Source organism: Convolutriloba macropyga, chromosome 9, assembly GCF_964194025.1.
Source record: "Convolutriloba macropyga chromosome 9, txConMacr16.3, whole genome shotgun sequence".
In the NCBI taxonomy this organism is placed as follows: domain Eukaryota; kingdom Metazoa; phylum Xenacoelomorpha; order Acoela; family Convolutidae; genus Convolutriloba; species Convolutriloba macropyga.
This window is the reverse complement of record NC_134476.1, coordinates 30386064-30400596: the sequence shown is the minus strand read 5'-3', so window position 1 is coordinate 30400596 and position 14533 is coordinate 30386064. Positions and strand designations below refer to the sequence as shown.

Genomic DNA, 14533 nt, shown 5'->3' with positions numbered 1-14533 from the left:
GCCATGGTGGTCTCTCTCGGTTTCCATCATCGAAAACCAAGTTTGTAATACCCCCATCAATTTCATCTCTTACAACTCGGTTTGTCATTTTTCAAATCAATACTAGGCTAGTGTTTTGAAATGTGTAAAACGGTAAAATGACTAATTTTTTTGAATTGGCTTCCTATTTCAGCTCGAATGTGATTTTTCGGTTTAGTTTACTTTACATGTACACATCGCGCGCAAAGTACTTTGACGCTAATAAAATATTAGGGGACATTTTATTCATAGTTTGAAATTCCAAAATGCCCCCATCTGTAGTTCGAAGCCAGAATATATACATGTTTACTGGAAAGTACATATTTACTACATATGTACCCACCTCTCTCGCAAATTTACTACATATGTACCTGCAACCAATTTAATATGTAAAGTAAGCGTAGATAACGGGTCCAGAAAATATACAAATATAACCTCATAGATTTTATACACCTTTGGCCCAGTGGTACAAGATCGGCTTCCCATGCACTAGATCCGGGTTCGAATCCCACCGGGGCGAAGATCCTTTTCTCAAATGTCCCATCTATCCTTGCATACATGATTATTCCCTATCTTAAAACATGTAATGTCCCCCCCCCCGTAGTGGTCACTACACAGCTATGTATACTACTTACAACAGTATATGACGTTTTCCTAACGTTTTATGTCCGAATTTATGGTTTTTCCAAAAACTTTTTTGCTAACTTATCCACACAACATTGAAACGCTCTCGAGGCTTGGGCATCCATAAACCAATTCTGATGTTTTTTCCCGTTATCAAAGCTTCATCTATCTAGCCAAGTATAAGTTGAACAAATAGAACTTCATATCAAGCTTTGTCAGAAATTTGGTATGCTCAATTTATATTTTGTTGTTTTAGTGTGCACGCTTTTTTGGTTGAAAATAAGCAAATATAACTACTTGAAAAAAACATTTCACAATAATTACCGGAGCACAAAATCGGCAAAAATTTGTCTAACCGTTTTCAAGCAGTTACTAATTGGCTATAAATACGAGATAACTTGACCATGCCTCAGCGGCCCTTTGGATCTGAAACAAATTTATCAAAACCGACCAAATTGTGACCACGAATAGTGACCACGAATTAAGTCAAATTTTGAAATAACACTTCATATTATGCGATTGTGGTTTCTAAGGGAACGTAATGTCAACATTTAGTTTTTATCTGCCCTTTTGTGGTTGTTTTAGCTTTTTGTTTTTGCCTTAATATTACTGTAGCATGAGATTAGCTCACCTGCATTATGGCAAGTCTATTCTCCTTTTATTGTGAAGGATTTAAATACGGCCACTTTCGAAAAGAGGTTTCTGGGTTTACATGTTTTTGTGGGTCGCTGTGCAAAATTGTAATAATTATTTCTCATCTGAAGTTGCAGACATTACTGGGCGAATAACTGTTTTCATCAAGTATATGCACCCGCAATTGTCATTCTTTTCGGCACGGTGTCAAATTGATAGAATTGAAGGAAAACCTATATGGTACATAATTCAAAAAATCTTCTTGGATTACTAATGACAGTTTAAAGCCACAATACGCCAATCAACATCTATTATAATCATGGCTAAAAAAATTTTAAAAACGATAACACAAGTCTGGAATTAAGGTTTTGGCTTTTTGAAATACTTTTCAGCGGACGATACCTCCCAAAAATGGTTAGCTAAAACGGCTATTTGCCAAATAATGTGCTGTCATACCAATTTGGGAACAGAATCATACAACATTGTGCAATATGTTGGGCGTGGACAAACATATAAAAATTAGCCTGCATACTTATACGACAAGTAAGCAAACAGCACTATTTTGAGGGGTTTATTTCACAGTAAATACCCGCCCAGTAAGTGGGTAAATTTGCCCCTTCGTTTTAAAACAAAAATTAATTGGCAATAAATACAAGTCATCTTGGCCGTGCCTCGGAGGACTTTGGGACTTGAAACGTTTCTATCCAAACAGAGCAAAATTTGACGATCAAATATAATTAAATCACATCCTCTAATAACTCTATCAAAATAATACAATTGTGGTTTCTATCAATTTCATTTCTTCCTGATAAAATCTGTGGGCCAATAGACTTGTTTTCCAGTTTGAGTGTCAACCAATACCCCTAGTCCCAACTTGGGAAACAAGAAAAACAATTAAAATTTTGAATCAGACCAACAGAGTCAAGAGGTTCTTTTTCAGCGCAGGATAAATTTTATATAACAGAAAAAGAAATTCAACTTGAGATCGTTACAAAAAATGAACAATTAAGTTTTTCGTCTGACGCATTTGCATTTTCGTACTCAAAAATGGGATAAACAGGTAGCGCCCAGCGGGCATTAAGTGCTCTTAGAGCCTTTCAGCTCACTAGTCGTCATGTATGCGATTCACAGAATCTGTTTTTGAGACTAATGCTTATTCTGCGAAGGGCTGTTCTTAAAGATTGACCCCCCCCCCCCACAGTTGCCCCCCACTATTGCCACCCCATCAGACCCCCCCCCCGCTGGGCTCACTTACGCCCCTTCAATTAAGCTAAAGCTAGCCTCACTAAACCGTGCCTAGCTACTGTCGAAACTAACCGCTGGCCGGTCGTTTGAGAGCAATTCGCCCGACGTTAGTCGGTTATGTTATATTTTCAGGCGCTTCTTAGCGTTTATCTTACGTTTCTAAGCGAATATCTTATTTCAAATTAACGTTTTTAGCATTGATCTTGCATGAGTTAGCGTTTTGTCTAACTCTTAACTGTTGTAGTTGAAGTATCATAGTTTCAACACTGAATACTTGATGTATTTTTGGTTGCACATAGCCATTTACTGGATGGCAAAGCCAATTGTTGAGTCTCGAGCTTCATTAGTGAAAAATCTTTGACGTATTAAGCTTGTGTGAATTGAATCAAGAGCCGTATAACCGGAAGTGAGCTTCAAAAGTGAGGTATTATTAAAGATCATTACAAAAATGTCTTTCAAAAAATTGAAATAATGATAAATTAAGAACTACATTTTCCACCGAGATGCCAGTCTGAAATATGAGTGTATGTTGACACAGGTTCAAGATCTGGCAGTAATTCAAGATGTACGCTTAAAAACACAAAATTATGTAAGATCTACGCTTAGAAAGACAAAAATTATGTTAAAAAGTGCAAACTAGCGTTGATAATTTTTGATAGTTTAGAAAATTCTCTGCAATGAATTTTAAATTCGACGATTTCTCGAAAAAATTTGATGCGTAGGATATTAGGTGAAAACTCGAATAGGCAAAAGGAATTTTTGTCGCCATTAGACAATAATTGTAAACTAAATTTTTGTGGAAATTTGGTGAATAACAATTAGATCATTAAAGGAGGCTCTGCAATATCCGCTTGGTCTTATAATATAAATAAATGACTATAACAACTGATTTCCCAGAAAAATAGTTTAAAAACCAATCAAATTCACTCAGTTTAAAACCATTTTACTCAAATTTTTAAGCTTTGAGCATTTACACGATGTAGTTTAACCCCAATTCCTCAATTTTTTTTTGCGTTTTTTCAAACGAAGTTCCAAATTAATTAAATTAAAGCTATTAATAAGTAGTTTAAGCATTCACTATTCCCTGCCTGTTACTTTTTAACAACAAAATCATTTTCCTTGATGCCACTGAGTAGAGTAAAAGAGATGCAGCACATCGGAAACAGTGATAAATTTTAACTTTAGAGCAAATTTTCATCTCTCAAATGAACTTTTACAGGTTTTTTGTGTTTAAGTATCACATTTGTTGGCAGCAATTACGTTTTATATGAGTTTCCTAATACACAATTATGGTAGTGAACACAGTAAGCTTAACTTAATTCACTTTTGCACCTGGTTGCAGGAGTTAAAGTGGTCACATGCGCATGCGTAAAGGGCGAGTGGGTGTTAATTGGTACAAATGACGGGGAAGTGTTTGTCTACTGTCGGAGCAGGGGAACAAGAGTGAAAACAGTCCAGCAACACCCAAACCAACAGAGAATCATAAGTGTGGCCATGTTTAACGAGAGACACGTGAATAAATACCACTGCCTGTTACCACCGCCCTTGACAGCTGATGCTAACAATGATGATGTTGATCAGGCTCAAACGATACCCGGAGAACCCAAATTAGTCCGAAATCAATCGCAGAACTCAGGGAATCTTGATAAGGCTTCGAACTCGCAGCTTTTGCAGGATACCAGCAAGGTGCCAAGGTACTCAAAAGCGTGAATCTTTTAGGAGATGAAAAAAGGTACCCTGAAAAATAGAATCGTTTCATTTTATACAAGAATGTCTGCGCGGAGTTTTAAATGAATTGCGCATCCTCAGGCCGTAAAAAATGTGCAGCTTATTCCCAACTCAGAATTGATTATTTTTAATGGCCGGGAGCCGGGAAGCGATAGCCAGGCTATTATATATTGATCTCATAGTAATTTTTTTTCAACCGAGTGAATCTGAGGATTGATTGGCTTTATGTTAGTGTTTTTTACTAGTACAAGAGGAATATTGATATTCTACAGGTTTTTAGCTGAAGCAAATTTGCTTATGATATCAACTTCGATTTCTTTCTTTTCGATCTTAGACTTCTTTTCAAAACGTTGACGTCTGTTGTAGAACAATGGACATTAACAGTAGCTTAGTTCCTAAAGTATAGCTATTAAGAGCTGCTGCTAAAATTCAAGGTCAAATGAGAAAAATGAGAAGTTAAAAACATAGAAATTTGAGAACTACTCCCACCCCCGCACCTTCTCTTCCATTTGGAAGAGTAGGGTACGTAGCGCATGTAGCTGAGTCATTAATATACATGACTGTGATCCGGGATGTCGTGCGTTCGATCCTCTCCCTAGTAAGAATTTGTCAGCATCATATATGTTTTCTTTGCCCCCTTCTTAATTGATTGCCTCGACAGTAGCCCTAGAGCATTTCATCCGACGTTCCTTGGTTTATTAGCCACCGTCAGCTTCTCAAAAGGCTATTATTTAGGCTTCTCAAACGGTTATTTAGCTGTAAGCTGAGCGGAACTCTATTGCGGTGCTCTTGGTTTTTTACAATTCAAATTGAACGATGGGAATTATTTATTAAAAGCCGCGCAGCGACAGCTAGGGCTATTATTGGCCTTTTCTTGTTTTTTTTTACAATTCAAAGAACTTGAATTATATTGGCGCGCTGTCTTTTTTACGAATCGAAGAGCAGTATTGGAGAAATTCTTTTTTAAAATCAATTTTAATGGAGTGAATTTTGAAGCGGCAAATGAAACACGTGAAAAATATTGGAGTGATTTTGTTGCCGAACAAAATGAAGAGTGTAGCGAAAAGAGAGTTGTTTTTGTTCATATCGCTGTTTTCTAGAGAGCAAGAAATTGAGGTGTGAAAAAAATTCTCTAAGCGAGCAATATTTTTTGTTCACGTGCGGCATTTTAAAGCAGTGAACAAAAATTTTTTTCGTTAAGAGGTTTGGTTATAATTTTGTTTTAATTTTAAGCTGATTTTGGTAGTGGTTTGTAGGTTTCTGAAAATTCATAATAATTTTATGCTAATTCTGTGGTTTTTCTTGTATTTTGCTGATTTTTGGGCTAATTTTTGCGATTTTCTGCCGATCGTTTTGTTTTACTTCCTCAAATGGGTATTGAAAGGACACCTATTACTTGAACCAATTTTGGATGCGAATGAGTTAAAGTTTTTTTGGATATAAAGCATGCAAAAATGGCGAAAATTGAAGCTATATTTCTTAAGTTTTTGCAATTTTTCGTTCTTCAGACTTTTTTTCTTAATTTTTTTTTCGGTTTTTTAGAGAAGCGTTTTAGCCTATTATGACATTTTCCCGCGCGCATCTGGATACCCTATTGGCTGAAAGGAATTTTTCTTTGGATTTATATGCTTTTGTAATATTAAAAAATTTTTCCATATTTTTAAGTCAAGTTAAATGTAAGAGCTTTTTTTCATGATTTGGCTTCAAGTATTTTTGAAAAATTATATTAAGTGGTTTTAGTAGGTACTAGTTGTTTTGATGACGTAATTTTGCAGATATCTTTATTTCGGAATCTCAATTTGTGACATGACAAAATTTGATCAGACTTTTTTAATCATATTTAATTTTCTTATTTTTAATTTGGTTTTAATGGTTTTGCTTTTAAGATAATCATAATTAAGTGGAGGCACGTCTTGTCTGACGAGTAGTTATATGGTGTTTAACTGAATTTGAACTTCGAATGGTTTCTGGAATTCTTCCGGCTATTTTTTTTAAGATCTGTTCACACATTCTCATGATTTTTGAAGTTAAATGGGAGTAGTGATTTTGGTCAAGCCGAAACAGGAAGTGGAGCAAAAAAGCGAGTGGTCTTGCTGCGTGAAATTTTTTGCTCTATTTTAAAAGTGGAGCGCGAAAAGGGTGTTTTAACAAAATTTTGCTTTCTCGCTAATGGTTTTTTGTTCTCATGCGGCAATATCACATTGATTTTTACTGTTTTTTCGGTTCCTTGGATCCAATTTTTTTTCTAAATGGTTTTCCCAACCCATTTATAGTTCAGTCCAGGCACAGTTTTTGTTTGAACCAAGTCTTCATTTCTTGCTAGTGTTTTTTTGTACATATGCGGCATTTTTATATTGATTTTGTTTTTTGTCCTTTTTATGTTTTTTTTATGAAACAATTTTCCCAATTCACACATAGTCTGTTCTAAATCCAGTTTTTTGTTTAGTTAATGAAAGTTTTTGAATTGTATGTACGTCAGGAGTTGTCCTGCTATGTTTTTAAATTCGATTTACCTTTTGATCACGTTTTTCGTTTTACATAAGTCACGGCTTTCACGTTTGACTTCTGACTTACCTCACTCACTGTTTCAACTGAATGGTTTTTAAATCCATTCAGTCAATAAATTACGCAAGATAGTGAATACAGTCAACGTCAGAAGAGCAAAATCAAAAGAGACGGGATCAACCGATAAAGCCCTGTCATTAAGTCATTAAGAATTAGGTTTTCAAAGGTCATTAGAATGTTTTCTAGCTGACATTTGCATTAAGCTCATTAGTTTTCAGTTTAGAAGTTGAATTAAGTATCGTTTTAAAATCCAATCGAAACTGCACGCCAAATTAATAAAGGTGTTTCTGCGTAATCGCAGCGGAGCAGCATTAGGCTTTCAGTCTGCAGTGTATTAACTGTAGCCTGTTCTCAGCTGCCCTTTTTCAATTATTCCCCACATCTCAGACTGTTCATTCGCTCCTTTAAAATCCTGAATTCTTACCTTTTTTGAATTTTGCAATTCAAAATTGATAATTGCCAAGTAAAACTTAAAAATGCCATGAGATGTTCAGAGTAAACGTACCAAATTTACTTGATATAGTTTCATGCTGATGTACAGTGTTATAATGATCCGGGCCTCTTAGGTCTTTCAAAGATTATCAAAGGTTTTATGCACATTACACAAACGTTTTTTAAGTATTTCATGAACGGTGGCATGAGTTGTCAAAATATTATCATCAGAATGACTTTTGTTGAAGCGTTGAATGGGCCAACACATTCATTGGGATGACAGAGCAATGTGTGCTAATCAACACCCACACACTTCAGCACCAAATTGAGAATGACAGTGGCCATATTGGCAGAAGTGTTCACGTGTGGCGAGACTACCTCCTGCTCTACATGAACTACGCTGAACTTCACGTGTACAGAGTCCACACTAGGAGTATATGGGACGGGGAACACGAGACGAGGCAGCTGGCGGTCAAAAGTGCATACCCTGCATTTAAAGTGCACGAGGGGACTATGTTCTTATCGCATATTACAATCAGTAAGATATAATTAATTAATACTATATAAGAATTGCATTAAATCTTAGTGAAAAAAATAGCGAAATTTAATTTAAGTGAAAAGTAATTCGAAAGTCAATCAATTTCTCGAGACCATCATTAACAATCGGGTACCGCAATTTTTAATCATCTACTGGAAAACTGGCCTTTTTGGAACTATCGCAGAAAAAGGAGCTCTCTATTGCTGCGTATTTGCGTGGACTCATTTGAACGTTCACTGCGACCCTGTTTCGCTATGACTCTAGACTGAAGAAGGATGAGTGATGTGAGTGTGCTCACAATGTTTGAGACCCAGATTATTCATAACGTGTATTCGAATGTAAAAGCTCCAAAAAAAACAATTTTCACTCATTAAAACAGCTGCTTAAAAGTTTAAAAATTATTGACAAATTGGGACAAATAAACAATTTTTGAATTCATCAAATTAGATCTCATTAATTTATTATCAAATATGGCGACAAAATACCCCAAAGCGATTTAAAACTGACCATAATGTTTTTGTATGTGGAAACAGAGCGTATGTACAAAAAAATAAGTCAGAGAAGCAAGAAAATGAGACAAAAATTTTGAACTAAATTTGTGTTATAAGCTGACTAGAAATTGTTTACTATAATTATGGTTACAGACGACCATTGAAATGTAGCATCTATTGTGAAATTAGACTAAATTTTCGTTTTTCCTAAAAGTATTCGTATCTTCTAAATTTATTGTTTTAATTGCTCTAGAACGAAGTTTAAATCAATAATTGCAAACATGTTGGTCTTTTATCCTAACATTTTTTACTTTTCGAGCGAATTTTACGCCTTTGACGTTCCCGTTTTGCGTGATAAAAATTTCTCTCTCATTCGAAAGTGTCAGCAAGTGAACACAGTTCACTGCTAAAAAGCCAAATGAAATGTGCACCAAAATTGATGCAATTTCCTCACTTTAAAAAGTATTAGTGGTTAAAGTCATTCATAATAACATCTAATGATGTCATCTCAAGCCTCCCTGCTGAAATTAGTTACACCCTCCCCTCCGCCCCGGACAGGAACAGTCTGCAATAGAATCGGGCTCCCACTAGTCGTTCGAGAATAATCCTTCCGACGTTGGTTGGTTATGTTTTAATATTGAAAGGAATGATGTTTTAATATCTATAGTCTAAACAAAACAAGCAGCAAACAAACAATTACGGGCAAAACTTAGTTCTTAACGCAAAGGAAAAAAGCCCTCTTCAAAGCTGTTTTTGTAAAAGGGATAAGGAGTCGTTGATAATATTTTTTATGGCAAGATTTTTACCTCCTTCAGCTAGCAATGTAATTTTTAGAGATATTCTATCAACTGTTTTGGTTGAAAAACCAAACAATTAAAAACTACCCGGATTTGAGTCGCAGAACATTTAAGCGCTGAACCAATACATTTCAAGAGTTAAAACTTAGTTCAGTTCTGAAGCATTGCATCTACAAGATATTTTAGGTTTTTAATGCGCAGGTTTTTTTCATTATGATTGCATTGAGGTTATAGAATTCCCCCAAGCTCAATTTATTTTTTAATAGCCGCCCTCATCTTCTCAGCCGGCTATTATAGCGCTCCTTGTTTTCACTTCATCGACTTTTTTTTGTTTCGCTTTACCTCATTTTGCCGCTTTTTCGACATTTTGCGTGAAACCTTTTTGACTTCTCTAGGCTAGTTTCACTATGCCCTCATTCTGCTCAAGGTGCTTTTAAACTGCACCTGCTTAGCAAAGCAGTTTTAAAATGAAGAGCGTTGGTATAGAAAAAATCAAAGTCAGAAATAGAAACGGGATTAACCCATAAAGCCCATTTTTAGATGCCCGGTACTTGAACTTGGTTCTCATAAGTTTTAGTTACTATTTATAATGCTTATTGGTATTGATTCTAGATCTTGTAATATCTCGCTGAGAGACAGGAGTCTGTTCAACTACAAAATCACATCAAAATAAATCGCACTTAAAAATAATTTTGGTACGGAAATCAATTTTTTTCATTATTTTCTTTTCTTTTAATCTCAATAGAGTTTTGGGAATCAACGGCGGCTATTTTCCGGAAACCTGCAGGGTATGTTTAGAGATTGAAAACTACTCATGAGCCGAAGTTAAGTCTGAGCAGCATCAAGTCATACTTTCATTGATTGCAACTGGTAGCTACTGTAGTATTTCACACGTTCTCTCTTCTTAAGATTGGTTATAGGTAATTAGCACAACGCCCGCTTAGCTCTGTAGTTATGACTTGCTAAGCAAATTAATTGTTACAATTATCCATGTGGAAGTTTCGAAGCGCATATGAGGCAACCTTGTTGGCGGGTGTTAAGCTGAACATATTATTTTTCTTGCAGTAAATTTCACTCCAAAATATACACTAGCCAATGTATATTGTGAATAGATGAACAGATTACTGGCCATCCAGAAAAACAGAATGTCTTTAGATTGATTTATTGCTGGTTTGCTCGGTCACCAACCTCCGGGTAGTCGACTTCTTTTTCTTACATTTTTTGAAAGTTTTTTGTTTTCTTTTCAATTGAAACAAGATACGCATTGGAACCATTCGTTGCAGATTGTTTTTACTACCATTTGGCGTAATGATAGAATCATTTTACACAAATTTTTGAATATTATGAAGATTGCTAAATACTAATTTTCCATTTTTCATATCGGATATACTGATTTCTTCAATCCGCTGTTTTTATGTTTTTTGTATGATACACTACTACTGACTCATGGGAAACGTTCTCTAATTTCATCTGAACCGGAAGAAAAATAAACCGTACATAAATCTTTCAATTTTAGTCGTCAGTTATAAATTGAGGTTTTTCTGTTCTACAAAAATAGTTGCGGTTTAACAACCGACGTGTATAGAGATAGCATCACAATGCAGCCTTTGTTTTTATATTCAGCTTCACATTTGCTTCACGTTTTTATATTCAGCAACACTAATAACACAAATATGCTGCTACTTTATACCTTGACAAAACAAAGTATAAATGCTTTATGACCAATCGTTTCAGTTTTTCAAGCTCTTTTTATTGATGCCACGTTTATATCTGTACTCAAAGTTATCAATCAGTCAAAATTGGCTGAAAAAAAGAAGTAGGACTGGTGAAAATGTTATGTCCCCCAATTGTATTGAGGTTTGGAACAATTTTGTTTTGATCATGTATGTGGCATTTTTGAGTTAGTTATTTTAATGAGGTTTTCTCCTTGTCCATGAACATTTAGTAGTTGTAGAGTTTTAGTTGAGCCTCAATGTGATTGTGTTTGCAGATGATGGTCATATTTTGACGTGTTACACTGACGAGTCATTCCATGGTCACTTGAAAGTGTTGAGAGTGAGTGATGGGAGTGAAGTATCACACCATCTCTTCACATTCTCTCTAAATAACTTCATCCACACTGACAGCTACAACTATGTTCTCTTCTCATACAGGTTAATTGTCTGTTCCAATTTAATATGAAAATAGTGTGTGACCGAATTAACTGAATATTTGAGGAAAAAAGAGGATTCAGCGATTTTTCTACTGTAAATGAACGGATACAAATGAGTATTTTAGGGTGAAATATTTTTCGTGATGAAAAAAATGAATGTCTGCAAGATTATAACCATATTCGTACAATTTTGGGTACAGTCTAGACTAAAATTTAACAAAAAATTGAGAAAACAATTATTGATAGAACGTGAACTTTAATTGATCAAGAATTGCAAGTTTTGCAATAATTGATTGTTACGTTTTGCCAATTAAACTAATTGATTGTGTTAGCAGGATTACGAACACTGTAGCGCAACAACCCCGATGAGGCGGGATGAGTTTTGGCACGTTAGAGATTGAAGCTGTTAAAGCTCAAAAGATATTTGAGAGAATAAGAATTAATTTTAGGAGATTCAAAAGAGAAGAAAATTGTGAAGATTTTAGCAAAAATCAGTCGTATATATAGTCTAAAAGATAAATATAATATTTACAGTGTACATTTGTTAAAAGAATAATGTATCAAAAATCAGGCGATTTTGGGGCGTATGAGTGGGCGTCATTTCGTTATTACATGCAAAATTTACTTCACTTGGGATGGTTCTCAAAGTTGCATTTCCTATTCAATATTAGTAGATAAATATCAATATTTGACAAACATACAGAACTAAACTGATTTACGTTCATTTTCTAAATTGTGAGCTGCAGTTATAAATCTGGTAAGTTTGTTTTCTTTCTGAGTTTATCAACGTAAGTTAAGTATCTAAGCTCTAAGATATTTTCTAAATTCTTTTCTGTGCTCCAATACCCCCACTCAGATTGTTGCCGCTAGGTAAGAATCTGGACTCGCCCAATAGTTGTTCTCAATGTTGTTCTACTTTCTGCTGTGGCAAAGATTTTGTCAGAAGATCTGCTGCCATTTCATCTGTTGGCGTGTAGATTAATTTGATTGAGTTGTCACTAACTCTTTCTCGGATGAAATGATGTTTTGTGTCGATGTGCTTTGATCGTTTGTGAAGCACCGGATTAGTTGCAATCTTTATGCGACTCTGGTTGTCCTCTCCAATGGTTGTGGGCTCAAAATGTTCGTACCCAAGTTCTCTGAGAAGACCACGCAAGAAGATGGCTTCTTGCACCGCGGCAGCTAAACCCTGGTATTCTGCCTCACAAGATGAGAGTGACACCGTCGGTTGCTTCTTGACTTGCCAACTGACAGATCCCCCACTGTCTCCCAGCTTGAAATAGTATCCTGTGGTCGATCGTCTATCATTCACGTCTCCACTCCAGTCTGCATCTGTTTCGCCAACTAGAGTGCTGTCGCTGGTTGATGGGAAAAAGCGTGATAAGACATTTGTGATCCACATGATATCTGATCTAGTTTGCTTAGCTAGGTAAAGTAATGAACCTACTAGACATCCAAACTCATGTGAATCGGCTCATACTGAATCTTCCTGAGCTACTTCAAGTTTTAGGTTTTTTTCTGCTGGCGTTTTGCTTGGTTTGCAGTCTTGCATATTGAACTGTTCTAAAATGTTTTGAGTGTACTTTTCTTGATCTAAAGATATTCTTTTTTCTGTTTTCAGAATTCTCATTCCGAGAAACCATTCAAGACCTCCTCTGTCGTCCATTTTAAACTTTGATTCTAGTGAACTTTTCAATTTGTCGATCTAGGTTTGACTATTTCCTGCAATGACTAAGTCATCAACCCAGGTTAGAACATAGAGTTTGCCATCTTCGTTGTTTTTTCGAAAAGGACAGTAATTGTGTTTTACCTCTCTCAAAACCTTGCTGAATTAGAAAATTTGAAAGCTCCTGATACCAATTTTTGGCTGCTTGCTTCAGTCCATATATTGATTTTTTAAGCTTACAAACCAACTTGTTGCCATTGCTGTCTAACTTTTCAAAACCTTTTGGTTGCTCTAGATAGACTTCTTTGTCTATTTTAAGGATGCAAATCAGCTGCTTTTACATCCATTTGTTTTAAAAAGAAGTTTTCGATAGCTGATAAAGCTAGTAGAATTTTAAAGGTTTCAAGTTTGCTTGTGGGAGCAAAAGTATCCGAATATTCAATTCCCTCAATGTGTTTAAACTCTTTTGCTACATAACGAGCTTTAAATTTATCGATATTTCCGTTTGAATCATGTTTAGTTTTGTACACCCATCGGCCAGAAATAATATTTTGTCCTTTTTCTTTTGGAACTAAGTCCCAAGTTTGAGTTTCATTTAAACTTTCTATCTCTGTTTTCATTGCTTCAAGCCATTTGTCTTTTTGTTCAGAATTAATAGCGTTTTCAAAGCTTTCAGGCTCGATGAAATCTTTTCTTAATGTGCTTTGAACAGCATGAGAATAACTTTTACCAAAACGTTCCGGAGGCGCTCTAGACCTATCACTTCGCTTAAGTTTTCTATGTTGAGCTGCTTCCTTTCTCATTCCTTTCATTTCATCGTGCCAAAGTTGGAAGGTCTTTTGATCTCCTGAAGGAATTGCTATTTGACATAGTTTACCTATCATTTGCAGTCTTGAGGGTGTTTTTACTTTCTTCTGTTGTGAGTTTTTGACAGGTACTGGACTTTTTGAAGGCTTTCTTTCTATGTTTTTCACTGCAACATTTGGATTAAACTTTACATTAATTTTGGATTTTGGTTTGACGCTAGGACTGGGTTTTTCTTTTTTTAATTTCTTGATCAACTTCAGTTTCCGTATTGTTTTCACTTTCTTGAACGCTCTCTGTTTTAGTTAATTCAACCTCTAAACTTAACTCACTTGAGGTGCTTGTATCCTGAAGTTCTTCTCTTACTTCGTCTAAATCTAGATATAGAAAGCTATTGTCTATATCTTCGGTTTCATTATGAAAACCTGGTAGATTGTTTTCATTGAACCTAACGCTTCTAGAAGTGAAAATTGACCTAGTTTTTATGTTTTGCAACAAATAAGCTGTTGTGTTATCAGAGTAACCAATGAACAGGCACTTTGTTGCTTTTGGATCAAACTTTGATTTCTTACTGGCATCACAATTTTTTGAATAGGCTACACAACCAAACACTTTTAGATGGTCTCTTCTTGGTTTTCTACCGATAAAGTTTTTCGAAGGCTGATTCTGTATTTTTGTCTTTGACAACTAAATTTCTAGCATAACATGCAGTATCTACAGCTCGAACCCAATAGCTTTTTGGCAATTTTGAATCTATTAGGAGGCATCTTGCAGCCTCTACTACTGTTATATTAAAACGTTCTGCAAGACCATTTTGCTCTGGTGTTTCAGGAACTGTGA

At 35.4% G+C, this 14533-nt stretch overlaps 1 protein-coding gene across 2 annotated transcripts in view; it reads left to right on the top strand.

The window, feature by feature from the left end:
• The window catches only part of LOC142345328 (uncharacterized), a 66735-nt gene that overhangs the window by 41658 nt on the left and 10544 nt on the right, over positions 1-14533 (top strand). For both annotated transcript variants that reach the window (XM_075397328.1, XM_075397329.1), the window contains exons 4-6: positions 3863-4214; positions 7494-7783; positions 11062-11224. In XM_075397328.1, the coding sequence (XP_075253443.1) occupies positions 3863-4214; positions 7494-7783; positions 11062-11224 (805 nt within the window). The remainder of the gene's footprint in view (positions 1-3862; positions 4215-7493; positions 7784-11061; positions 11225-14533) is intronic.